General features: G+C 39.7%; 2 protein-coding genes across 4 annotated transcripts; both read left to right on the forward strand.

Annotated features, from left to right (window-relative positions):
• Window positions 1-17: 17 nt before the first annotated feature.
• Poglut2 (protein O-glucosyltransferase 2) lies at window positions 18-15,713 on the forward strand. The gene is made up of 10 exons (XM_021627905.2): window positions 18-658; window positions 1,718-1,923; window positions 4,315-4,520; window positions 4,695-4,772; window positions 6,053-6,225; window positions 6,346-6,583; window positions 8,404-8,613; window positions 9,283-9,372; window positions 11,429-11,536; window positions 12,221-15,713. The coding sequence occupies exons 1-10, from the start codon at window positions 477-479 to the stop codon at window positions 12,236-12,238; spliced, it is 1,509 nt and encodes a 502-aa protein (XP_021483580.1). The 5' UTR covers window positions 18-476; the 3' UTR covers window positions 12,239-15,713.
• Window positions 15,714-16,952: 1,239 nt separating this feature from the next.
• On the forward strand, window positions 16,953-26,149 carry Tex30 (testis expressed 30). 3 transcript variants are annotated; one of them, XM_060379834.1, is made up of 7 exons: window positions 17,010-17,098; window positions 17,560-18,001; window positions 20,429-20,502; window positions 20,977-21,207; window positions 24,215-24,266; window positions 24,722-24,927; window positions 25,709-26,149. In XM_060379834.1, the coding sequence occupies exons 3-7, from the start codon at window positions 20,488-20,490 to the stop codon at window positions 25,880-25,882; spliced, it is 678 nt and encodes a 225-aa protein (XP_060235817.1). In that variant the 5' UTR covers window positions 17,010-17,098; window positions 17,560-18,001; window positions 20,429-20,487; the 3' UTR covers window positions 25,883-26,149. The 3 variants fall into 3 exon arrangements, with proteins under 3 accessions (XP_021483583.1, XP_021483584.1, XP_060235817.1); XM_021627908.2 differs by lacking the exon at window positions 17,560-18,001 and having other exon boundaries at window positions 16,953-17,098; XM_021627909.2 differs by lacking the exon at window positions 17,560-18,001 and having other exon boundaries at window positions 16,975-17,098; window positions 20,415-20,502.
• Window positions 26,150-27,272: the final 1,123 nt, after the last annotated feature.

The raw sequence follows: 27,272 nt of genomic DNA on the forward strand, positions 1-27,272 counted from the left end.
GGTGGACCCCTAGCAGGATTTCCGCTAATCCTACGGTGGACTACATATCCCAGAGAGCCGAGGGCCTAGGACGCGTGTCCACTCCACTCATCCACTAGCAGAAGACCTTACTAAGCCTGGTCACCGCTCAGGCCAATCCTTTGCCTCTCACCTTGCCTGGAACCTACTACGGATTCGTCCCCAAAGTGATGCTCAAGTGGCAAGTTTGTCATTGCCTGGAGAAAGAGGAGCGAGGCTGCGGTTCTTACCCGATTCACCAGAACCGGTGGCCTTCTTCTCCAGGATATGCCAGCGCTCGGGTTGTGACATTCTCGGGCACAGCGGAGACCCGCGCAACGGCCCCGCACTTCAAGCGACACTTTAGGGACCTTAGTTGCAGACAGGGCTGGTCACCGTGCCCCTGCGTACCCAGGCTAGCTGTGTCCACTTAGCACGATTGCATTTATCCGTGGATCTTCTAAGACTCGGTCTTGTAAATGTTCAGCATTTTGCTGCTTTCCCTCCTTTTTCTGGGGACTGCGCCAGCACTTGCCCAGACCAGCGGAGAGAGGAGGCTGAGCCCAGAGAAGAGTGAAATATGGGGACCCGGGCTAAAAGCAGACGTGGTCCTTCCTGCCCGCTATTTCTACATTCGGGCGGTGGATGCCTCAGGGGAACCGTAAGTGCAGAAATGACTCCTCTATTTGGGATCGTGCTTTAAAATTTCTTTTTTTTTCTTCTGTTGTTGTTATTTGTTTTATTGTTCTTCATCTTCATCTGCCCCCACTCGTCTTTTCTCCAGACAGTTTACATTCCAGAATTTTGGAGAGCTATCTACATCTGGTTATAACAGGCTTCCCCTTCCACAACTGTTTTTCTCTATAACTTTAGGAATAATTCCAAAATATGTATCCAGCGTAGTATAAATAATACTGCTGTAATGACAACTCTTTTCTTAGCTTTTCAGATGGGAATCGAGGCTAAACAAACCTCTGTTATTTTTGAATGCTTTCCCACAAGCTCTTTCAACTGAGAACACTAAGCACCTCTCAAATGCAGGAATACTCAATTCAAAATGATTGTGTTGTTAATATGATAGGCCAATCATTTTGATTTTTCTATAGCTGTAAACAGAATTTGGGGTACTGGTATATTTCATTTTAATTACATGAATGTGAATGGGGGTATATACTCCCACATGAGACCAGGTGCTTAGGAAGCCAGAAGAGGGCACTGGATCTCTTTGACCAGGAACTGCAGGTGGTTGTGAGCCTTGGGTACTAGGAACTGAACGAAGTCTTTCATATGACAGTAATTGCCCTTAACCACTGAGCTATCTCTCCAGCCCCAAGAACACTGAATTTTCTTTTGAGCCATTAAGAGCAAATTTTCAAGATAAGGTCATCCTTGAAGTAAACACTTAACAAATGACAAATTGCCAGAGGTTGAGCATGACTTAGTAGCAGGCTGAGAGGAATATTGTTCTGTATTTGTATGTTAAATGGATTGGTAGTCTTAATGTGTCTCCTGACAACTATTGAAAAAATACTTTATGTTACTATTATCATCTTTTTATTTTTGTTCCATCATTGGTGGTACAAAAAGCCTGAGAGAGATGCAAACAAGCGTACTTAAAAGAAGGGTGTAACAGAACACTCACCTTTTACAGACTGACAAGAATAAATATTTTGCATCTGCTCTTAAAATAATACTCTTATCTCATTGCTTCTCATAACAGGTTCACATCGTCTCCAGGTGAAAAGGCGTTCCAGGTTAAAATCTCAGCACCCGACGAGCAGTTCACGAGAGTTGGTGTCCAGGTTTTAGATCGAAAGGATGGCTCCTTCATAGTGAGATACAGAATGTATGCAAGCTACGGCAGCCTGAAGATAGAGGTCAAACACCTGGGTCAACATGTGGCCAAGTCTCCTTACCTTTTAAGAGGTATTTTGAAACAAAGTTTTACAGTAGGATTTGTATACAAAAGCACCTGTCATTCCACCAATAAGAACCTATCAAAACACTTAGCATACTTTTTCCACTAAAAGAAAAAAAAAACTAGATGTTTCTGTAATTAAAAGATAAATTAATAGACCTAGCAAAAGAGAGACATTGATTTACATGGTGATTATAACTCACGAAAGACCAAGAAACATTTCTAGAGAAGTTGCTCCCTGAAGACGCATCTGTGACAATAATCAAATTAAAAAGCTAAAGAGATGCTCAAAAGTGCAGAACACATGCTGCTCTTGCAAAGAACGGGAGCTTGGATCCCAGCACCCATGTCAAGTAGCTCACACAGCCACCTGGAACTCCCGTTCAGGGAAGAGGATGTCTGTATTCCACAGGCATCTGCATTCACATGTACACAAATACATGCACACACACATAGTTTACAATAATAAATGTTTTGCCGTTAGAGAGGTTTTTAATGCATAGCTTACAACAAGGTTTTAATAAACCTTTTGGAACACAGCTTACAATAAGAGATATAACATATGCTTTATATGTATAAATGATAGTTGATATGTGTGTATGCACATAAGAAATTAAAACAAAGTCTCAAAGAAATCATGGCTACCATTATAATCATTCTCTCCTCTATGCTCTACTACTTCAGACTTTTTATTCATTTTGTGTGGATGTGTGTGTAAGTCTTAGTTTTAAAAAAGACTTATCAGGACTGAAGGGATGGGTCAGTGGTTGAGAACACTGGCTGCTTTTCCAAAGGACATGAGTTTAATTCCCAGCACCCATCTGCCATTTCAAGCTATCTGTAACTCCATTCATAACACCTTCTTCTGGCATCCAAAGGCACTGCAGGGCATGCATGCAAATAATACACCTATATACAGAAAATAAAAATAACAAAAGAAAAAGAAATAAAAAAGAATAATCAAGTTAAATATGTAGTCGTAGATCTTGAATGAATGAACTAATTAACTTATAATTATCACTAAGATTGCAAGATGTGGTGACACACATCTTTAATCCCAGTGCTCTGAGGAAGGACAGAAGCAAGTGACCTCTATGTGTTTGAGGCCAGCCTAGTCTATGTTCTAAGTTCCAGGCCAACCAGGTGGCTTGAAGCAGTAAAAGGAATTGACCTTTGGCTTGGTTGTCATTTCTGTGCCACTGTTACAGAGGTTTCTCTCATCGGGGTGGGAAGAGAGAATTGTAATGCAAGGTCAACATTTTCCCCTTTGTATAAGAAGACAGGACCACAAGGAAATCACAGATTTTTAAAAATTTGTTTCTCATTTATTTATTTTACTCACTTTACATCCTCACAGCCCTTTCCCTCCTCCCCTCCCACCCTCTTTTCCTCCCTGTTTCCCACGGATTTTCTTTTTTTTTTTTTTCAACTGTCCAAATTCTTCTCTTACATTCTACTGGGACTCCATGGTACAATCCAACCTGCAAAGCATTAAAATATATATAAATTTCATTGTCATCTATTGACTGGATCAGATTCAGTTTGGAATCTGAGGATATCAGAAAGGAATAACACGGTGACAATTTAGATTCTTATGTTTGGCTAACATTTTTTTAATTGTATAATTAATTCATTGTGATATTAAAGAGATCACAAGTTTATAGGATTACCTTTGCTTTCCTTCTTTATTTCTTTTTCTTAAAAAAAAAATAAAACAAGGTTGGAGTCCTTTCTTTACCTCTGTTATTACTAGCATTGGTTTACCCATTGAAAAAAGTACTTTATAGTTTTGGTTGGAAGCCTAGCCTTTAAAAACTGAGCCATCTCTCTAGCCCATAGATACCCATAGAACTTGGATTATAATAAACCAGTAAAATGGTAGTTCATATCACTTTCATCCTACAAGCTATAGAGATTCCTCGCTTTTTTGCAAATACTTTGTCATTGTTTCTAAGGATTTTAAAAATATTATATGTGTGTGTGCCAGTAATGGAGAGTATGTTCACACATGTACAAGTATCCCAGAGGCCAGAATGGTGTTGGATCCCCTGTGCCTGCACTTGTAGGTGGTTGTAGGTCCTGGGTACCTAGTCAGCTCCTCTGCCAGAGCAGCAAGCACTCTTAACTGCTAAGCCATTTCTCCATCCCCATGAGTGTTCCTAGGTAAAGGAATTATAAAGAGTAATGAATTATATCCGTGTGCAGTATGTCTATACTACCCGTTGACTTGATCTGCGCCTGTGCAGAGTGGGCCAGACTAGAGAAGTATAGGAAGAAGAGCCGTGGAAAGCTGATACGACAGAAAGCTGCTTCAAGTTCACGGAGCATTTGTTTATTATGATTAGGTTATTAAGTGAAATGTTTACCACTGTGTCGAATTGCTGTTTACATGTGAATAGGACCGGTTTACCATGAGAACTGTGACTGCCCTTTGGAAGACAGTGCAGCCTGGCTACAGGAGATGAGCTGTCCAGAAACCATCAGTCAGATTCAGAAAGATCTGTCACATTTCCCTACTGTGGATCCTGAAAAGATTGCAGCAGAAATCCCAAGACGATTTGGACAGAGGCAGAGCCTGTGTCACTATACCTTAAAGGACAATAAGGTACAGTATGATTGAGGTTTGCTTGTTTTCAGGGCTCTGTAGTGTTTTGACCATTTGGTTACATCTGGCTACTTTTGTTAAACACCATTCTTGTGCATCTCTTGACAAGCCTATCTGAAGCAGCATCTGCCAGGGATTTTACACACACATATTAAATGTCAAATTCTCTTTTAGATTTATGTCAAGACTCATGGTGAGCATGTTGGGTTTAGGATTTTCATGGATGCCATACTACTTTCATTGACTAGAAAGGTTAGTAAATTTTTTCTGCGTTATGATAGACAATGTCAATCCAGGTTTTATAATTTAATTTTTCAAAACATCATTAACATCAATATTAAGTGTCCTGGTGCCTTCTGTAGTGCTGAAGTTTTTTTGTCTTGTTTTGTTTTGTGCCTGGTATATGCATTAGATGCTAAGGGCTGCCAGCATACCTTCAAATCGCAGAGGATGGTTTTGGAGGCCACCAAACTAAAATCAAAGTGTTGGGAGAGTCGCACACCTCAGATTCTGGCAGCATTGTTCCCTGCCTCTTCCTAGCTTCTGGTGGTCCTCTGTTCTTGGTGCTTCTTTGTTTACAACTTGTCACTCTAATCTCTGCCTCTTTTCACGCGATCTTTTGCCCTCAAGAATCCTTGTTCCCTACCCTCTTCCTCTCATAGAGATGCCAATCATATTGGATTAAAAACCCCATCCCACATTCTTTTGTGGCCTCATCTTAACTAATTACATCAGCAATGATTGATTTCCAAATAAGGTCACTGTAAGACATTGGGGTTTAGGACTTAAGCGTATATATCTCTTGAGGGAAAATTAGTCAGTCTTTAGCAATACCATACATGGAAAGTGCCTCTGGCTCATTCACAAGAGCACAGGGCGCTAAAGCCCCAACTATTGTATTTCCCAGCAATATTCCCACCCTCCCTTTCTCTACCTTTCTTTCTCTGATTCCTCTCTCTCTCCCTCTCCCTCTCTCCCTCTCTCTCTGTGATCTCATTAGAGTCTCTTGATAGTATTAGAACAATAGAAATTACCTTTGTTAGCTTCTTGATTTTATGGTAAATCTGATGGCCAACTTGGACACCACAGAAATCAAACTGAGGGTACTTCTGCACATGATCATATTCTGAAAGGTTTCTGATTGTTTGACCTGAAGTGATTTTCATTGCCTAAAGTTGGAAAGATTGGCCTTTTATTTATGTAACGACTAATTTTGTCAAGTTAGCATACTGAATGATGGGTTTCATTGTGACATTTTCATAGATGTACATCATGTATTTATCTTCACACACAGATCTCTTTTCCATATTTTTCGGCAGTGTCTTGCCCACGCTGGCCATGAACTCACTGTGTAGCCCAGACTAGCTTTATATTCACTCTCCTACCCACGATCCTCCTGCCTCAGCCTCACAACTGTTAGGGCTTAAGATAAGCACCATCATACCTAGTTCCAACTGCTAAGGTTAACTGATAAATATATGATCATGTACAGTGCGTGACTGTGAATAAGCTCGTGTTATCCCCGCCCCTAGGTGAGGATGCCAGATGTGGAGTTTTTTGTTAATTTGGGAGACTGGCCTTTGGAAAAGAAGAAATCTAATTCCAACATCCAGCCGATCTTTTCCTGGTGTGGCTCCACAGATTCCAGGGATATTGTGATGCCCACGTACGACCTGACTGACTCTGTTCTAGAAACCATGGGCCGGTGAGAGATGGTCAGGGTTGACCCCGAGCCTTGGTTTGCTCTCTTTGGTGAGTTCTTTTCCATCTGCTTTCATGAATTGATGGTTTGGGAGGAAGACATGTTCCGTTTTCTGTCTTCTAGAGTAAGTCTGGATATGATGTCAGTGCAAGCTAACACAGGGCCTCCCTGGGAAAGTAAGAACTCCACAGCTGTCTGGAGGGGCCGTGACAGCCGCAAAGAGAGACTAGAGCTGGTGAAGCTTAGCAGAAAACATCCAGAGCTCATCGACGCTGCTTTCACCAACTTCTTCTTCTTTAAACACGATGAGAGCCTGTATGGGCCCATTGTGAAACACATTTCGTTTTTTGATTTCTTCAAGGTATGACATCACCTATGGCTATTCCTTTCTGCTTTCCAATTTATGTATACATAGCACTTTGGGGAAAGGAAACTGAAATCTACAAGTTACAGAGCATGGGAAGGTTCACAAAACACAATGAGTACTGCGTTTTGGTGAATCTGGATTCACCGCACAGCACTGATACTGACTAGGCATTATGGGAATTCAGAGCCAGGAAAAAAGTTATCTTTTTTTTTTCCAGATAACCCTTAAGATAAATGTGTGTTTGCTCAAATCCTTTTTTATTAGAAAGTATGTGTAAGTCATTTTATAAATACTTGATCGCAGGGGCTGGAGAGATGGCTCAGAGGTTAAGAGCACTGTCTGCTCTTCCGGAGGTCCTGAGTTCAATTCCCAGCAACCACATGGTGGCTTACAACCATCTATAATGAGATTCGGTGCCCTCTTCTGTCATGCAGATGTATATGCAAAATAGAGCACTCATATGTAAAATAAAGAAATAAAAAAAATTAAAAAAAAAATACTTGATCCCAAAAATCATAGCATTAATAGCAAGATTTAAAACAGGCATCTCTTACCAAGCATTCTGCTGAAGGATGACTTGAAACACATCCATTTATTCTGCTGAGCATTCTGGGCATGACACGTGGTTTTTCTGCACCTTGGTTGTAGATTCCTCATGTTTCCCAGGAAGTAATCCTCTTTCTGACAACTCATTTTCAAGCAGTGGCTGCCTCCCCACTCTCCAGCCCTGGAGGAGGTTTCTGCAGTTCTTTGGCTCAACAAAAAAGTGGGAGAAAACGAGAGATTAGTGACCTCTTCTGTGGATGATGCAGTTTTATTTGTAGTAGATAGACTGTAGTAGTAGATAGACCTTAGGGATGCCAATAATTCATATGTTGATGTTTTCACACACACACACACACACACACACACACACATATATATATAAACAAAATTTTTTTAATGTAACAAGAGATGATTAGCCATCCCTTCTCAGAAAGGGTGTATGTGTATGTGTGCGTGTGTGTGTGTGTGTGTGTGTGTATGTGTGCGCGCGCCTGTGTGTAGAAAGGCCAGAAGAGCCTTGAGTGTTGTTCCTTAGGAACCATACACCTTGATTTTTTATACAGAGTATCTCACTTGACCTGGAGCATGCTAGGTAAGCTATATTAACTGGCCTGCAAGCTCCAGGGATCCACCAGTCTCTTCCTCCCCAGCACCGGAATTACAAGCACATGCCACCACACCCAGCTTTTGTGAAAGGTTCTGGGCTTCCAAACTCAGGTCCTCATGTTTGCATGGCAAGCACTTTACTACCTGAGCCATCTCCCAGAGCCAAGCGCAGTATTTCATCACTTGACTTTATTCTTACATATTCTTGAATTTTCCACGTCTAGGGATCCTGAGTTCCACAGTATTATTCATAGATGTTCTTATGCCAGAGATTATTAATTTCTTAAGATGTGTGTCACCATGTAATATTTTAAAAATACTGTTGACATGGCATAGAATGTTGCTGCCATTAGCTGCACATGTAAATCAGTAAAGAAGCAGAGGACTTACCACGCTACAACTCTGCCTTCCCTTAGGACATCTGTCTTATTAATTTGCTAACTGCTTCAGTGTTAGATGTGTAGCTGTGTTTGGGAAGTTTGGAGCCATATCAAATTAACCTTTAACTCTAGATCAACACAGTGTATAATAAGAGCATTTATTCAATTTTAATGGAGAGGGGAAGTGTGTCTGAGGAGGGTAAAATTGTGCATACAAGGGGAAAGAAAAATGAGTAGAAAATGGGAATTCAGTGAGGGCTCTTACATGCTCCTGTTTTACAGCACAAGTATCAGATAAATATTGATGGCACTGTGGCAGCATACCGCCTGCCCTATCTGCTGGTGGGCGACAGTGTGGTCCTGAAGCAGGACTCCATCTACTATGAACATTTCTACAATGAGCTACAGCCCTGGAAACACTACATCCCAGTCAAAAGCAATCTGAGCGACCTGCTGGAAAAGCTCAAGTGGGCAAAAGATCACGATGCAGAGGTAAGGTCAGTCTCCTAGAAGGCTTCCTACTACTTGTACCACTGTGTCACAGGAGAGTTGGAAACATGCCAGGGCACTGGGATGTTCAGGTGCAGCTCTTACCCGCACATGGGATGCTACCTGAGCAAGGGTAGTGCACAGGTCTCCTCAAGGTCAACATAATAACATTTTAGGTTAGCTGAGCACGCTGCTAAACTCTGGCCTTGATTGTGTTTTTCTCTTTAGTTCAGGTCAGTTGTGAGCATAAGCAGTGCCTATCTGACAGTAGATGTCAGTGACTACTGTAGAATAAAACAAGGGGTTTTTAATACAAGCAAGCTTGGAGTTAAATGTCTACTGAAAACCGAACAGAGGGCATGCAAGGCTTCATACTGTTTACTTAATAAGTTGTTACTTTGCTTGGGTCTAACTCCTCTCTCCAAGGGAGGGCTTATCTCTAAGCATCCCACATGGTGACTTGTACTTTGAAATCTTGCAAACCTCTCTGAGCTGAACAAATGCACTCTGTGAAATGCACCGTTTGCCACTGAAGGCTGTTCCCAAGGATACGTTTTTCTGTTTCATCTTCACTGTGTAGTCGGAAGGTCTGCATATGTCTGAGAAAAAATAAAATGAGGAAAAAAAGTTCCATTAAAGGGTGTTATTTTGTTTTGTTTTAATTCCCGATAGGCAAAGAAGATAGCAAAAGCAGGGCAAGAATTTGCAAGAAATAATCTGATGGGTGATGATATATTCTGTTATTACTTCAAACTTTTCCAGGTTAGTATTTTCACACACAGATACACACACATGCACTTTATATTACTTTCTAGACATGTTACAGGCAAACAGTATTTCACATAAAACTTTCTAAAAGTATATTACTGTATGGACATATATGTACCACTTTGGTAAAAACTAGACACAGATACTAAATAGTAAGTATCTGGGGCTTGAAGTATAGCTTAGCTGTAGAGGACATAACCAGTATGCACGAGGCATTGGGTTCATTAGGGGAAGAGATGTTGAATGCCAAGAATGTGACAACATCGAGTGAAAATGTTGATACTAGGCCTCAGGGCCTGGGTTTGGAGGCTGGGCTGTATGTGTGGAAAGGAAGTCCAAACTTGGGTAGGCAAAGGGTCATGTCCTGTCTGGTTGAGCATTCAAAGGGGTCTACGGTCATATTTTCCTCAAACAAGGCCAGCCTCATTTAATCGGGAAGCTAAACAGGATCGGACCTGTTTCGTACTTGCATGGGAGCCTGCTTGGCAATACTGGGTACTGTAGGCAATCAATCAATAAAAATATGAAAAAAGCCTTAATTCAATGGAGTGCAAAGGATAATCAGCCTCTTGGCCCCAAATGACTCATGCCTTTTCTTGAAAATTATTTTCACGAACCAAGAATTTATAAATTATAATCCCAATGTATCTGATTATTTAAAAGGCTTATCTTTTTAAAAAGTGCATAAGTAAATTTATTTGCTAATAATAATAGAGCTAAATTAAGATTCTTGTCTCAGACTTACAGATATCAAATACCATATATTGGGCTCTGCTACAGAACAAAGTTGGTCTGTCTCTGATTTGTACTAGTCTGATTTATAATCTTTCCTAGAAGGTGGTGAAAGGATACAGAGAGCGAGCTGTGTAAAATGAATGAACTAGAACAAGGGGATTACTGTCTGAACATCCAAAGACCCACTGTGTTTTACCACTTACTTAGCTAATGTGCAGCTTCTATGCCTCGTATGGTGCCCATTGCAGAATAAGAAGATAATCAAAAAAGGTGGTGATTCAGAGTCATGCAGCCTTAGTGGGGAAGAAAGGAGTGGGCTCTATTCTCCTTCTAGTGGGGATTTTGTGCAGCATTATTTACACTTAAAGAAATATTTAGTTGTATAAATTTGGGCTATGAGGCTGGAGAGAGAGCGCTCCACTTAAGAGCACGTACTGCTCTCACAAAGAACCTGAATTCGGTGCCTATCATCCATGTCAGGCAGTGCGCAATTGTCTGTGACTCCAGCTTCAGGGCATCCGATACCTTTGGCCTCTGTTGATATCCATATGTGTGTATGTGTGTATAAAACATAAATGTTGATGTGTGGAGGCCAGAGGTGGACATCATATGTTGATATGTACTCGTGTACATACCCACACTCAGACACATAATGTAAAGGAAAACTGTTTTTGAAATGTAAATATGCTAATGTAGTGGCACACACCTATAATCTTGTCACTCAAGACGTAAAGACAAGAGGATTGCTGCAAATTTGATAACAGTGTGGTATACCTATCACTAGGCCAGCTACAGTGACGCTCTTTCTCAAAAATATGTATCAAAATAGGGCTAAGCAGAGAGCTGGAGGGGTAGAGTGCTTGCCGCGCAGTGTAAGGGGACAAGGTAGCATCCCCAGTGCCCCCGTGAAGGCCCATTTGTGGCAGAACTTGTCTGTAATCCCAGCACTGGGAGCAGAGCTGGGAGAATCCCTGGGCTCATGTCCAGCCAATGTAGTCATTTAGTGAGGGACCCTGCCTCTAAAATAATGTGGAGGGTAACTAAGAAGGACATATGACGTCCATCTCTGGCCTCCTCACATCATCATACATGTTTCACACACACATAGATTAATAAGGGGTCTATTAGAAATCAGTAGCCAGTGTTCGGAGCGCAATCAGGAACTCTGTATTGGACATTTAAAATGGATATGGAGGACACTAAGGTACATATGCATTAAAAGATTGCTTTTTTTTTTTTGTGAGTTCCATCATGTCTCATTTGGTATTTTTTAAAAGCTCTGCTTAAGGAATGCCTTTGTGTTGCTGTTTAACAGGGTTATGCCAATTTACAAGTGAGTGAGCCTCAAATTCGAGAGGGTATGAAGAAGGTAGAGCCACAATCTGAGGATGACCTCTTTCCTTGCACATGCCACAGGAGAAAGGTAACAAGACTAACCTTCTGACCCCAAATATGTGACAGAACCAGTGCATATGCCTGCACACTGTCTGAAATATGCAGGAATTCTGAGTACTGATTAAAAATTTGGTACCTGATTGTCAGCCTGGTGGGATTCTGTGCGCCATGACAGTCTGTAAGTACAAATTTTTGGTTGTTTGCAGATTTGTCTTTTATGAAAAATGATTTGCCACTAACTCACTATCTGCAAAGGGTACATCATCTATGCTAATCCATTTCTGTGCTGCAAGAGCTGTAAAGCCACTACGGCCAAGAATGGAAAGGATTAATTATCACATTTGTTTTGGCTCTGAATGATATGGGGCAGTTTCATTTCCCATTTCTCTCTTTAGGTTTAGAGAGAGTAGGTAGCAAATCAGTGTCTCTCACTCACTAGTGGAGGTCTGGGTGAGAGTGGTATATCTTGCAGTCTACCCCACCCCTTCACACATACGGGGTGTAGTGGTGACACAGACCCCTAAGATCCGAGTGTAATTTTACACTGGGTATCCTGGTCCTACAGAAATAGTCCCGAACCCTTAAAACACCTAGAAGAAACTTGGATTTTTTTTTCCTCCTCTCTCTTTAGGAAAAACTAATTATCTGGTATGAGCATTCTTGGTTCCTAAGATTTCTTAGTGGCTCTTAACGTTTTTCTTCTTAATTACAGACCAAAGATGAACTCTGATACGCAAAATATCCCTATTCAAATGATGGTGCTCTGAAGATACTTCATAACTGTAAAGATTATTTTTAAGTATTAGTTTTACAATGTAAAATCTACTGGTGAGTGTTCGCTTTCTCAGAGTATTTCTTCTTATGCAGTATTCCATGACTGTCTTTTACGGCACATTTTTAAATTTTTTTTAATAAAACCGCCTTTATTTTAAAGGTCTATTTTGTACCAATTATTTTCTATGTACGAGTAGAAAAAGGAGAGTCTGAGTCCTTGATTCTGGCATTCTGCCGACTCCTTGCTCTGACTCAAACAGACCTCCAAAAACGAAACCCAGCCGGCTGTGGTGGTTCTTGCCTGTAATTCAGCCCTCCGGAGGTTGAGACAAGAAGATTGCCATGAGTTCAAGGCCAGTCTGAGTTACACAGTAAGCTGGAAGACAGCAAGACTCTGTCTTAAAATAGAGATAACTTTCTCTCCTTTGAGCTGTTTTTTATTTGAGAATGACTCTTCACTCAGTCACAGCCAAGCCTCACTCTGATAAAACATTGCAAGAGCTGCCTTTATCTGGCTTCTGCCTCCGTTGTTAGGCAAATCTGTTACCGTTTGTTATCGTGAACCCTACCGCCGTCAGCCCCGTGCCTGTTTTCTTCCTGCCCTGGCGTTTGTTTCTCCCTTTCTGTGGGAGCCAGGATCCACACTCCTGTCCAGCCCGTACCAGGAATGCGGGGCCTCTGACTGTTTATGTCGTGGAGTCAGCATACTTTGCGGTAGTTTGGGTAGACCCTCCCTTATTCCCCAGACCTTAAGCATCTTGCCTACAAAGACTTTTTATGGTCTAACAGGCTCGCCTGAACATGGAAGGGACCACAGATTGTAAATGGGTAAATAAATGACAACTACCTTGAAAATGCAATTAAGGAATTAGGTGGGGGGCCAGGCGTGCTGGTACGTGCCTTTAGTCCCACTACTCAAGTTTCTCCTCCAATTATATGTAAGTTCCACACACATTGTAACAGTCGATCTGCGTTTCTTCAAGTTCACTGATTTGAATGTTAATCTCATTGAAAAATATTCTGGCAGAAATATTCAAATTGTTTGACCTTATCTGGGGAATGGCCCAACCAAGTTAACCATCACTAATGGGAATTCATACAGTGAATATATATTGAGTACCTAATATGCATACATATATTATACGAAGTTCGAACAATAGGAATAGTTACTGTCTGTTCTGGAAAAAGAATAGACACTTGAAATCAAGAAAATAAAAGTATGGGTTGTGGCTAAAAATGTCATCATTGGGGTGGGAGATAGTGCCTACTTATCACTAATATGAGTGTGTAAATCAGAGGTTGACTGTTGGCATAGTTTATGATAAGCTACTGTTAAAATAGTAAAAACTTCTAAGCCATGCATGTTGGCCACACGCCTTACTCCCAGCACTCGGGGAAACAGAAGCAGGTAGATCTCTGTGGGTTCTAGGACAGCCTGATTTACAGAGCAAATTCCAAGACAGCCAAGGCTACACAAAGAAACCCTGTCTTGAAAAACCAACCAAACAAACAAAAAAACCAAAATATTAAAAACTTCTGATACTAATTTATAAAAGCAAATCGTTAAGAAGACCTTTAAATAGCTGTATTTTTTTGGATATCTATTGGAACTGTTCATATTTTATTTTTCTGGTTTTGTTGCATTCATTTATAGTGAATTACACTAACAGCATTTCATCTTAAAGTGAAAAGCCATGATCATTCTATATTATTTATTTGGTTATTGCTGAGTTGATTTAGACATTCTTTTTTTTAACTTCTTAAGAATTTTATACAATGTGGCCATTTGATAATTTATGTTTAATTTTCTTTCTTTTTTTGGTTTTTGTTTTGGGGTGTTTGTTTTGTTGTTGTTTAGTTTGGTTTGATTTTTCGAGACAGGGTTTCTCTGTATAGCCCTGGCTGACCTGGAACTCACTCTGGAGACCAGGCTGTCCTTGAACTCACAGAGACCCATCTGCCTTGCCTTCCCCTCCCACTCCTTCCCACCTCAGTGCTGAGATTAAAGGCATATTCCACCACTGCCATGCCATTTCTTTGTTTTTTTAAGACATGATCTTACTAGGTAATCATGCTTTGGTTGGCCTGGACCTCTCTATGTAGAGCAGGCTGGCTTGAAACTCATAGAGTTCCACCTGCCTCTGTCTCCTAAGTGCTGGGATTAAAGGAGTGGGCCACCATACCTGGTCTTGATTTAGGACTTTTTAAACTACAATCCACAGGCCGAATCTGACCTACCACCCATGTTTGTACAGCCTCTAAACTAAAAATAATTTTAACATCTTAAGTGGTTGAAATCATAAAAAGAAAAATTCCAGTGCATGTAGAACTCAAATTTTGGCTCGTAAATAAAGGTTTTATATTATTTTTCTCTTACATCTGTGGAAAAAAAACAACTATCACATATTTAGTCATCTAAAATAATATAGTTGTGTTGTTGCAATTCTGGAAGTCACAGTCTGAACTCAGTTTCCCTTGGTTGCTTAACTAATGTTAAGGACATTAAGCAGGGTTGACTCCTTCTGATGAAAAGGGGGGCCATATTCTTGCCTGTTTCTCTTTCTTCTTTCTTTCTTTTCTTTCTTTCCTTATGCTACATTCCTAACATTTCTTGCCTTGAGAACCCTCTCTCCATCTTCCTAGCCTACAGCCTAATGTCTGAAAGTCAGCCTTTGCTTCTCTCACCACAGCACCGCTGTTTCTTAACATTGCAATAATATGATTCACAATAAGCCAAGTGTCCATGCCCAGTAACAGATACAGAAATTGTTTACTAGGACTCAGTGATAGAGATGGGTTGATAAGAAGAGGCAGAATACGCTTGCACATAACAGAGTAGTGCAAGATAACAGATGAGAGATCTCATTCTACGACTCCATTTATATGAACTGTCCAGAAAAGGTAAATCTATAGACACAAACCAAGTTAGTGGTTATCTGGTATTAAAGGTAGGAAAGGGGAATGACAAGTTTCTTTTAGAAGTTATGAAATGTCCTTAGAATTTGATGGTTGTACAGTTACTGGAGATCACCAGAATGTGTACTTTAATTGAAACTTAAGTCATGCAAATAAAGTAAATAAAACATAGCTAGAAAATAGCAGACATGAGAAAGCAATATAGCTTAGTGATAGAATGTCTGCATGGACAAAAAGCCTTGGGTCCCAGACACCCGTTAAGGGACAACTGACTCCATTTTTTCTTTTTAGTTAAACAATGTTAGACTTTGATCATGTCCTTGGATAGAGGTCACCTTGGTTTCTTTTTTCTTTCTTTTCTTTTTTTAACTTGTTCTGCCTCAATAATCTCGTGAATTAAATGTTGTAAATTGTTATTGTTTCCGTTGTTCAAAGAGTTGACTGACCATAAAATGCTTCATGGTATGTTATCTGTCTACCTATAACATGATCATAAAAATAACTCCAAAATTCTGTTTGTTTGTTTGTTGTTTGATCATTTGCTCATTTAGCATAAAAAGGCTTTCCTGTTTATGGCCTGGGTTGCTTTCATTCTCCTACTCTTGAGGAGAGTGTTAAGTCTGGCCTGGCTATAAAATAAAAAATTTCCCTTGAAACATCTCAGTGTTAGCTCCATTAACATCAGCAGAGGCTGAGGAAGAAGAGGGTTATGGAAAGACTGAGGGAAGGAAGAAAGATTAGCAGACATTTAGAAAGTACTGTGATAAATGGCTTTCTCCTAATTGTTAGTATGTTTTATGTCAGAAAAAAAAGGTACCAAGTCCAGTGTTCCTGAGGGGGATTCATTCATTCAGCAAACATTTGTCAGGAGTTATCTTATATAGGAGATTCAAATACACACACACACACACACACACACACACACACAACTACCTTTTCTTCATTAAGGAAGTTTAAACTTCCGAAAGGCCTGAAAAAGAAAAACAATGACATGTAAATGAAGTCCTAAGTTAAAGATGCACTCTGAGGAAATACAACAGGATCAAACTTCTGCAGTGGGCCCTGCTTGGTCGGTTGGGAGTGAGGTGGCAGTCCACGGAAAGAACAAGAGGAAATTCTGGTTATTTGACTCTAAAGAGGGAAGCGTGGAGACTTCAGGAGGGACTGAGTGGATGGGTCCTGTTCCCTCTGGGACTGCCACATGAAGTGATGGGCACAGGCTTGCTAGCAATGGACCCTTCTGGTGGCCTGAGGCTAATACAGGTAATGCAGGTAGCCTGGTACAGGTGAGAAGCATTAAACCTTTTGACATTTTTCTGACCTGGCCATCTACAAAGCTCACACCGAATTACACAGCCAAGTCGCCAAAAAGGGAAAGTTTAAGTCGCAAAATAAATGAATAAGCAATAAAAATACGTAAATAAATAATGTTTTGAGTGCACTGTTTTGTTTTGGGCCGCACGCATAGCTATCCTGTGCGCATGCGGCACCGGGTTGGACGCGCCTCAAAGCCAAGGGTATAAGGAATCCATGTCGGGGAAGGGGCTAGCAAGGGTTTACTCCATGACTTAAGAAGGGACGATCGGACCGGAAGAGGCTAAGGTAGCGACAGGAGCGGCTTTCCCGCGCTTGGCTGCACCAACGTTCTAATCCCCGCTTCAGGATCGCAACCCCCAGGCGCCCGCGGGAGGCGGGGCCGCGCTCAGGCGAGCGGAAAACTCTCCTTCCCGGCGAGCCCCGCGGCGCGCCCCCACGAGACTCGGGGGCGGGGCCTGCGCGCGCGTGCGCAGTGGCGGGCCGCGCTGACGGGGGCGGCGAGGCGGTCGCTTCGAGCGTGTTAGTTTGCTCCCTGAAGAGAGTGAGGGCGGTTGGGCGCCGGCGGTCACTCGTGCGTTCGCTGGTAAGCGCGACGGCGGCGGCGGCGGGAAGCGGGGGCAGCGGGGCCGCTCCTCGGGGCTGTCGGCCGCCGCCCGAGGCGCGCGTGGAAGCTCGCCGCCGCCGGGCAGTAGCCCGTGGCCGGCTTGGCCGAGGAGGGCGGACGCGGGGTTGGCTCGGCGGGCAGGCGGAGCCGGGCCGCGGCGACTCCGGTGGGCTGTCGCGGGTGACGGGAGCGGAGCCTCCTCCCAGTCGTGAGGTCTGCCCGAGGGAGGGCGCCTGCCCGGCCCGGGACTCGAGCGGTCGTTGAGCGAACAAACGACGACTCCCGCCGACCCCCTAACCCCGGGTTTGGCTGTTTGGCTCCGTTGGTCGGTCGACCCCGGCAAGACTAGAACTCATTTTTGTCCGCCCGGTGACAGCCAGCATAACGGTGCAGACGTAAGAGACAAGGCGTAAATGTTTATTTTATTTTTATTTTTTAAGTGGAAGTCAGGTGACGGTGGCGTTTTGATGGCTTAGTGGGAAGATACGACCGTAAAACACCACCTCTGGGTGGAAGCAGCCCCTCCCCCCAAACTCCGCTCTACTCCTAACGTTTGGACCTGGTACCGAATCAGCTGCGTTTGTTTTGTGTGTGTGTGTGTGTGTCAGTCGCCACCTTGCCTCTAACCCGGTTGTTGAAGTTTTCTCCATTTGCTGTGGAAGACGTTGAGGCAGAGCCAGGCTTCAGCCCTCCCTTATCTAAAAAAAAAAAAAAAAAAAAAAAAAAAAAAAAAAGCTAGAGATAAAATCGACACTATCCGTTGCTTTGAGCTATTACCCTGTTATCCTGTGGGACGACGTTTTCAGGGTCACTGAAGCAGCGTAGAACAAATTCGGCGTGGAGTCTGGAAAGCAAAGTTTTTCTTAAAAATAAAACCCCAAGGTAATCTGAAAGAGCTTTCTAGTTTGGTGTTAATTTGAAAACATGGATCTAATTTTACTGCCTTCTGAAATGCCACTAAAATTACAGGGAAGGGGGTTGGGGGGGCTGTTTGTTTTGTTTTGTTTTCGTTTTGAGATAGGGTCTTGTTCATGCTACTCTCAAACTTGCAGTGATTCTCCTGTTTCTGCCTTTCAGTCCAGGCCCCACCCAACCTGGCCTTTTTTTTTTTTTTTTTTGGACAAAAAGTCACTGGGAGAGAGACCTGGGAAATATTAACAGTTGACTCTAAAAAGCAGTGGCTAACCCAGCAGTAGGGAACAGTAAAACTACCCTGAATAAATTATGACCTTCAAAACACACAGAAACTGGTAGTACTAGATAGAGTTGGAAGTGGAAGTGCATTGATGTGGATGATGTAAAAGTTAGGTTAGTTAGGTTAAATCTTTTTGAGGAGCAGTAGGATATTTCAATTACTTTCCCACATTTCACCCTCTGAAGTGATTGTGTTCCCCATGCTTAGAAGAGGAGGAGGCGTATTTTTGACAAAGGATTTTTTTTTTTAACTGGAGGACCCAAGGCAGTTAGTTAATTGTAAGGATATATTTATGAAAATAAAGGCCCTAAAGCCATAATTTCTTCATCCACTCCTCTTTCAACTTCCAAAACTTTAGTAGCTAGATTAATAACCTCCATGCTCAACAGGTGTGGGTGGGATGAAAAGGACAATGAGGAAGCATAAACACAAGTTAGCAGTGGTTGCTTTTGGCAGGGAGTAAGAAATCTAATACTAAAGTGTGAAGAGATCTCGCTGTTTACATTTTTTGTTTTCAATTTTGTACTGGGAGCTGGGGATACAGTTCAGCTGATGTAAAAGCTGAGAATCTTGTCTTTGGATCCCCAGCATTCATTTAAAAGCCAGGCCTAGATTCTGGCAACCCTAGTAGTTAGATACCTAAAGCTTATTGGCTGGTCAACCAGCTTACCCAGATTGATGAGATTCAAGTTCAGTGAGAGACTGTGTCTTAATAAGCAAGAGTAATATAGGAAGACACCTGATGTTCACTTCTGGCCTCCACATGCAGGCACACACACGTGCACTTGCACATATGTATATATAACAAAAGATAAATGTATGTATTGCCTATTTTTAAATAAAAAGTTTTTAAAATTATGAACAGATTATTTGATGTAGCATTTCCTCTCCCATGAATTTTTCTTACAAATATACTTACATGTGAGTATACATGTTTAATATACCTAGAAAGAGTCACAAGAAGCAAATAATGCCAGTTGCCTCGAGAGAGGTTTTGAGTGCAAGGCAAAAGTGAAATGAGACAATATATTCTTGATATGTTTTGAGCTTTGAACCTACTAAATACCAGTGAAGGCATATGGGTGATAATGGAAATTCTGATGCCGATGATATGCTGAAAATGAAAGCTCTCTTACAATAGAAAAGAATAGATAATAGTCACAAAGATTATAGTGTCTTATGCCCATTTATGCTGTGGTTCTTCAGATCGGTTGGATATAGACTGAGTTATAGGCTTTAATTTGGTTTCAGTTTTGCTGGAACTGTCTTCATTATGGGACTCTCACTGAAAATGAAAAGCTTCCTTGGATAGTTTTTCTCTATGGGTTCAGGGTGAAATTCAGTACCAAATTTCTAGGAATTCACCAAAGCTCAACTTAGAAGTAGCACTTGGAAATGTTCCAGTAGCCAAACCTAGTGTCAGTAGATTCACATGACAAGGATTGTGGATAGATACTTTTTTTGTTACACAGAAGGGGGGAAATGACATGATAGAAATGACTTAATAGCTGCGGGGAAATTAAATTGAAAATGGTTGAGATTGTATTAAAAAAGAAATGATAAAGAAAATTAGTAGATATATAGAAATTACATTAAGGTGAATAAGAATAAAGTTTGGTTTTTGTTTTGTTTTTGTTTTTCGATGCAGGGTTTCCCTGTGTATGTAGCCTTGGCTGTCCTGGAACTTACTCTGTAGACCAGGATGGCCTCATACTCATAGAGATCTCCCTGCTTGTGCCTTCCTGAGTGCTGGAGCTATAGGCATGCACCACTATGCCTAGCTAAGAATGAAAATTCCTATAAATAGATTACAAAAATATTTTTGTAAAGATACAGCATCCTATTTTTGGAATAAACTACTTTAAGACCTATGTCAGTGTATCCCATTTGCTTTATCTTATATACTATCTGCCAGCTCTTGTAATTAGTTTTGAGTGCCCATAAAAATCTTGAAAGTAATACATGATTAATTAATAAATATAGAGAGAGATATCAGCTTGTAGAGAACTAGTTTCTGATTGTGTTTATTTCAGCTTTTGGATCTGCTCATTAATTGTTCTGGTGTCATATATATGTCTGACAGCTAACCTTTCATAACAGAGTCTTCTTTTCAGGGAGATGCCCTTTGTTTCTTGGATGTAATGTGCTTTATGTTTACTATTCAGCAGTGAAAATGAGTCATACAGAGGTAAGATATTTTCATATGTTCAGCATCTTCAGATTAACTTTTGGGGGAGCTGGGGAAACGGACTAATTTTCATTGATTATCATATAATTCTATGTACTAGCCTTGTTTTCAGTTTGCAAGATAGAGACAATACAAAACTAGTATTGTAGAGTAAAGACTCCAGAACAAGACTACCTGACTTTGCTTCTTAGCTAATAGCTATGTAACTTTGAGCAAGTTACTTAATCTGCTATGCCTTATCTGTAAAGTAGGAATAATAGTACTTGCCTCATAGAATTATAAGGAATGCTTATATGAGTTAATACATTAGCGCTTTAAGTACCCGACAGTAAACACTTCTTAAATACTATAAATATCATGTTTGTTTGGAGGCCATGCATTTAGTCACGAGTCCTATAAAACAAATATGTTTATTTACTCAGTTGCTTAAATTCAGTCAAGAAAATAATATCTTTTTATTCTCTTGAATTTTAGGTTAAATTAAAAATACCTTTTGGAAATAAATTACTGGATGCCGTTTGTTTGGTACCTAACAAGAACATAGCATATGGAATAATTCTTACACATGGAGCATCAGGAGATATGAATCTTCCTCATTTGATGTCACTAGCATCCCATCTTGCATCTCATGGATTTTTTTGCCTGAGATTTACTTGCAAAGGCCTTAACATTGTACACAGAATTAAGGCATATAAAGCAGTTTTGGTAAGAAAAATGTATTTACTTATAAGGTTCTGTTTAAAATTCTTTATAAATTTAAGATATTTTGTCATCTTATTTGATTTTTAGATATAAATATTTTTCTGAGTATTCTTAGAAACTTGCCAGTACATGGAGATTATTTAATGGTTATATTTCTCTTGTCATCAGTTTGTTTTCATGGAGATGAATGTTGACCTCATAAGTGTTCTTTCATACTGCTGCCCAAGAAACTACTTAGAATTTTTTCACTGGAAACAATCTAACTTTAAAATATAGATTTGCCAATCCTAGAGAATAAAACCTACTATACTATTCATGTACAAATATACCACCTTTATATGTTGTTCATAAGCATGACTTAAAAGCCCTGGGTAAAGGTCAACACTGAAATTTTGTTTAAATTATTTACATTAGATGCTAGTATTTTCATCAAATTTACAGCTTCCAGCTTTAAAAAAAAATAATTTTTCCTTTATCAGGCTTACTGTTTATCTCTCTAGTAGGTGTCATGAGCCTGGAAGAGTGGGGCCTAAAAATGAGGTGGAATAACATCTTATGCAATAGTCAACTTTATTTAGAGCATCAGGCAAGTTATACTCTAAGGGTTAAAAAGAATCACATGAGTAAAATGTTCAGTAACAATGACAAGCACATGTGACAAAAATGTTTTTCCATAGAGACATATGAATAACAAAAACTGAAGTAACTCACTCCTATCTGCAAAACCTGGGAGGAACATAAAAACACATCCCCAGAGCAATTATGTGATTTGAAGAAACTGAGATAACAAGACTCTTACCCTGTTTTCTTGGAGTGTTCTCCAAGCACTCAGAGTTCTTGGACTGTGTTCTGACATCTCTCATCCTTTTTTATTTTTTAATAGCAGGATCTCCAGAATGGTTTTTATTTTAGATGTTTTATATTGTCCTTTGATTCATGAACATTTCTATAAGCAAGCAAATTATAATATTAGAACAGTGAAAGCATTGTGTATAATACTCTGCCACCTCGAACAGCAATCCAAACTATGTTCCGTACTATTAGTTACATTATTATATTGACCAAAAGATTCTAGAGTATAGCTTGAAAAGAGACCTATATGATAGTTACTAGCATCGGGTCTTCCTCTTACTAGTTGAACAAGAACAGAAAGGTGAAGCAGTCAAGTATTTTATGGCCCTTTTGGTATAAATAATTCCATTTTAAGGGTTTATTCTCTGTATGCTATAATACCTACAGGAAACAGTTTAGTGGGGAAAGTAAGGAAGTTTAAAGGCAGCAAAAGGTCCACTTAATACACAAATGCTTCTTTTAGTCTGGATTCAAAGAGATGTAGTTCTTCCTTTGCTCTTGATAACAATGTGCAAGGGCTGTCCAGCACAGTCTTTATTTTTTCTAGAGTTTTAAGTAGATTGGTTAGTGCATAATTAGGTAAACATTTTAATTTTGTTGAAATTACACTGGAAATACTAAGCACAGCTCATGAGGCTGGAGAGAGGTGGGTAGACAAAGTACTTTTTCCAGCCATGCCCTAGCTTGTCTAGGTTGTAAAGGTAGCTTTTTCATAGGTTCTCCAAAGTTCTCATCAAAAAGTGGAGAGAACTCAAGATTAGATTGATTACAAGGTTCTTCACTCGGGGTCATTTTCAGACAATGGAGGATATGTATTTTAAAGGAGGCTCCAGTAAGGGAGCTGAGGGAACTTGTCACTGTCATAGTTCATACTGTTTTTACTTTTGATTTTGCCTGCCCAGGAAGAAATCTTCTTTGCCTTTTTATCGGTTTTAAGATTTAATTGAGTTTTTGGCCATTCGAGGAATTAGCTATCTCTTTGTCATATTTAGTATCCTCCTTATCTTCCTTAAGTATTTTAATAACAAGTTGAATCAATGCTCAAGTGACCCAAAATTGAACAGGCATCTTTCCCCTTGTTTATTTTGCCTTTTCAATATTCTTTTAGAGTCTGCCCCGTACTTCTTCATCGAAAGTTCCTCCTTCTGGAACAGACATAATCATAAACAACTTGCAAGCAGTCAGTAGTTATAATTTTGATACCTGTCCTTCTCCTTTTTTTTTTTAATTTATCTATCATGTACACAATGCTCTGTCCACATGTATACCCGCACATGGGAAGAAGGCACCAGATCTCGTCATAGATGGTTGTGAGCCACCATGTGGTTGCTGGAAACCAAATTCAGGACCTCTGGAAGTGTAGCCAGTACTTCTAACCTCTAAGCCATCCCTCCAGCCCTTTTTTTCCCCCTTCTCCTTTCTTTAAGAAATGATGCACAAGCTCAACATAAGGCAAAGCCTTCCCGGGTTTCTGCCCTATAATGCTCGATTCACTTCCTTCTGTAAGAGTCCTTACTGTCTTATCTCATAGCTGACTTCAGGTTACTGGGTGCCACTTTGTTTACAGCTCTACAGGTGATGGGAACTGGGGGAATGGAGCCATTAAATGAGGCAGACTAAAATTTCATGCAATAACCAACTGTATTCAGAGCATCAGGCAAGTTAGACTCTGAGGGTTAAGAAAGCTCACATGAATAAAATGTTTAATAACAAAAACAAGCACACATGGCAAAAAAATGTTTCTCTGTAGAGGCATATGAATAACATCTGAAGTAAACTCACTTCTATGCACTACACCTAGGAAGACCATAAAAACAAGAACAATTCAGTATTTTGAAGAAACTGAAATCACAAGACTCTTGTTTTCTTGGAGTTTTCTCACAAGCACTCAGAATTCGAACACAACTCCATTTCCTGAAGTGTGTCCCAACAGTTTACTGCTTGAATATTATAAAGGCAAATTTATTTTTCCCTGACATATTAACCAACATAAGGATTAATAGTGAATACATGACCAGAAGAGGAAAAAAAACTGTATCTCCTGTAAGAATCTGTACATTTGTCTTTGCATAAATTTTTCTATACTTCATTAATGATAAGAATATCTAGTGGAATATGATATGAGAGGAATTGATAATTTTTTGGTTGATTTACCTAGAATTACCTAAAGACCTCAGGAGAATACAAACTTGCTGGTGTTTTTCTCGGAGGTAAGCTTCAGTGTTAATTGTATTATAATATTAAAATTGATAACAGGAAATAAGAGTTATTCTGTTTTGATACATAACCCTGATGCTTTATTTTGAAGTACTTTATATGCTTAAAGCAAATCTAAAGCATTTGTGTGTTAAAAGTTGCTCTCCCTTTATTCACAGCATTTTATCACTCTTCCAGTTGATTCATTGAAAAAGAATTTCTTCATCCTTTTAAGTATTGAGAAAAATAATTGATTCTTTTTAAAATTGGGCTCAAGCCAAATTAGCTTTTAGCTTTTCATAAATCTGTAGGTTTCCATTAAAACCATTGGAATTTGTTGGTTGCCACTTTCTTGAATTGTAATTTTTTTTCTCCATAAATGTGAAAAATAGAAATTCTAATTTTACCATACTATCACTACTATTGTATGTAAATATTTATATTTCTAATTGAGTTTAATTGGTTATAGGTCGTTCGATGGGTTCAAGAGCAGCTGCTTCTGTAATGTGTCATGCTGAGCCAGATGACGCTGATGATTTTGTTCGAGGTCTGATTTGTATTTCTTACCCACTGCACCATCCAAAGCAGCAGCATAAACTCAGAGATGAAGATCTCTTTCGTATAAAGGATCCTGTACTGTTTGTGTCAGGCTCAGCAGATGAAATGTGTGAAAAGGTGAATTGGAACTCTATATTTGTATTAATAAAAGAAACATATTGGGGGCAAGATTATTACCTGTCACACTCAGCATCTGAATCATGGGTTACCATAACCCACACCTTTAATCCCAACACTCATAAGACAGATAGCTATCAGAGAGTTGAAGACCAGCATGGTTATATGTCTAAGGAGTTCCAGGACAGCCAGTGCTACTTCCACCCTGTCTCAGAAACAAAACAAACAAATGCTTATTTGTCTAATGTTAGTTTGTGTCTTTGTTAACCCTCTATCTTTGGAAAACATAAAAACGTACAAACAAAACACATCTCTCCAAAGGGATTTGATGAATACATTTAATCCTTATTTGAAGAATATATAATTGTTATGATTTGGGAGATAGTCAAGTATACATTGGTTTATTGCCGTAACTTTTAGGTAGATTGTTATTATTAACCCCAAAGTGCGCTTTGGCGGCATTCATATCTTACTGAATATTAGCCTGTTTCCCAGAGCACACAATTTTTGGAGGGGAAAAAGAGTTTTGGAAAAACAATTTGAGTAATCTGCTTAACTTTTTCTTGTCAGCAAATGCTTGGTGTATTCTGTGATGTGATTGCTTGAGAAAAGTGGACTGCCTCTGCTGTAGATGTTTCCTTATAAACTTCATTGTCTATAAAGTTGTCTGTAAAGCAGGTATTTAATGGAAACTCTTGAATCAGTCCAGTATAGATGAGGGAAGGATAATCCTTTACTAAATGTCAATAGAGTCTAATATCCTCTTCGCTTTCCTCTTTAGAACTTGTTGGAGAAAGTAGCACAGAAAATGCAAGCTCCCAGTAAAATCCATTGGATTGAGAAGGCAAATCATTCCATGGCAGTGAAAGGGCGATCAACAAATGATGTTTTCAAAGAAATAAATACACAGATCTTATTTTGGATCCAAGAAATCACTGAAATGGACAAAAAATAATTGTCAGTAAAAGCCAGGTTATTTTGAATAAAAATACGGTTAATTTGTTAAAGTATACCTCTCAGCATTGTGAGATATATTTCAGACTAATGTTCTTTAATGTTGCCCTATTTTTGAAACATTGTATTGTGAAAATATACTTTACAAGATGTCTTTTGAAAGCACTGTTATAGTTATATGAAGATAATGTACAAATATTGAAGGTTGTCTATAATTTATTTTCATTAGTTAAGTTTTGAAAAATTAAACATTTGCATTTTGTTACAATGGTGCTTTTGTCTTAACTGTGAAATGCTTAATTTTGAGAAGCAGTATCACCTTTGAAAAAGGAAGTGCTGGGAAGATGGCTCAGTTATAAAGGGTTTGTTATGCAAGCATGAATAACTTAAATTTTATTAAGTTTTATTTATCTTGGGTTCGGGTTGTGCGGAGATCAAAAGACAACTTGGGGCAGTTGGTTCTTTAATTACAAGCTTGGTGGCAAGTGACCTTAGCATCTTGCCAATCCCTGAATTCAATCCCCGGTACCAATGGAAAGAAGTGGGTACAGCAGTATGTCCCTGTAAACCTAGTACTGGCACTTGCTGGCCAGCCAGTCTAGCCAAATCATTGTGCTTTAAATAATCAGGTGGAGCACAAATGTATTGATCTCTGGACTCCATGTTTATACACATGTGCACACACACACACAAAGTAAAAGGGATGGTGTTGTGTTGATTGTTCAGACTTGCCAGCTTGAAACCTTGAGCTCAACACTGTTAAAAGAAGCAGGTGGAAAGATCATGGAGGTGCTTTCAAACAACCTTGTATGTATTTAAAAAGTGCAGTAGCAGTTTTCCTTCATAAAATATGAACTTAAGGTCTGTTAGGTTAAAAAAAAAAAAAAAAAAAAAAACCTCAGCAGTAGGTTTGCAAAAATGAGTAACTGCTTAAGAGTTTCCATCATAGTGTATGAAGAAAATAGATGATTCATTCAAATAGAAAGTTAAAATTAGCTAAATAGTTGAACTAATATGTGCAGGCAGAATTAGGGGTTCTTAGAAAGTGCACAAAATGAGACTAAATTTGTAAGAAATTTTTAAATGGGTGGTTCTGTGCTAAATTCTATCACTAGTTAACCTACTGCTCTAGGCACTAAGCTTCAAGTTGTCCAGGCATCTTTGAGAACCCTCATTCCTCCTACCCTGCTAGGGTAGATCAGTTTTAGATACTACTTTTTCCACCTTAGATATGGTATGAATAAAAACCTGGGTAACTTCTAGTCATTTATATTATTGTAAAATATGTATAGCTATAATTTCAAATTTCTTTATCACTGTATATAATACTTTTTGGTTGACTCATTCTCTGAACAAGACAATTTTTAAATGTGTAAAGAGAATGAATATTG

The sequence above is a fragment of the Meriones unguiculatus genome, chromosome 3 (assembly GCF_030254825.1).
Source record: "Meriones unguiculatus strain TT.TT164.6M chromosome 3, Bangor_MerUng_6.1, whole genome shotgun sequence".
NCBI lineage: Eukaryota > Metazoa > Chordata > Mammalia > Rodentia > Muridae > Meriones > Meriones unguiculatus.

What these genes read in the sequence shown, in the direction of transcription:
- Poglut2 (XM_021627905.2), top strand. Translation starts at nt 477, where the DNA reads ATGTTCAGCATTTTGCTGCTTTCCCTCCTTTTTCTGGGGACTGCGCCA. An exon ending in GTGGATGCCTCAGGGGAACC is followed by an intron (nt 659 to 1,717) that starts GTAAGTGCAGAA and finishes TTCTCATAACAG; the next exon opens with GTTCACATCGTCTCCAGGTG. An exon ending in ATACCTTAAAGGACAATAAG is followed by an intron (nt 4,521 to 4,694) that starts GTACAGTATGAT and finishes ATTCTCTTTTAG; the next exon opens with ATTTATGTCAAGACTCATGG.
- Tex30 (XM_021627908.2), top strand. An exon ending in AGGCATATAAAGCAGTTTTG is followed by an intron (nt 21,208 to 24,214) that starts GTAAGAAAAATG and finishes TGATTTACCTAG; the next exon opens with AATTACCTAAAGACCTCAGG. An exon ending in TGCTGGTGTTTTTCTCGGAG is followed by an intron (nt 24,267 to 24,721) that starts GTAAGCTTCAGT and finishes AATTGGTTATAG; the next exon opens with GTCGTTCGATGGGTTCAAGA.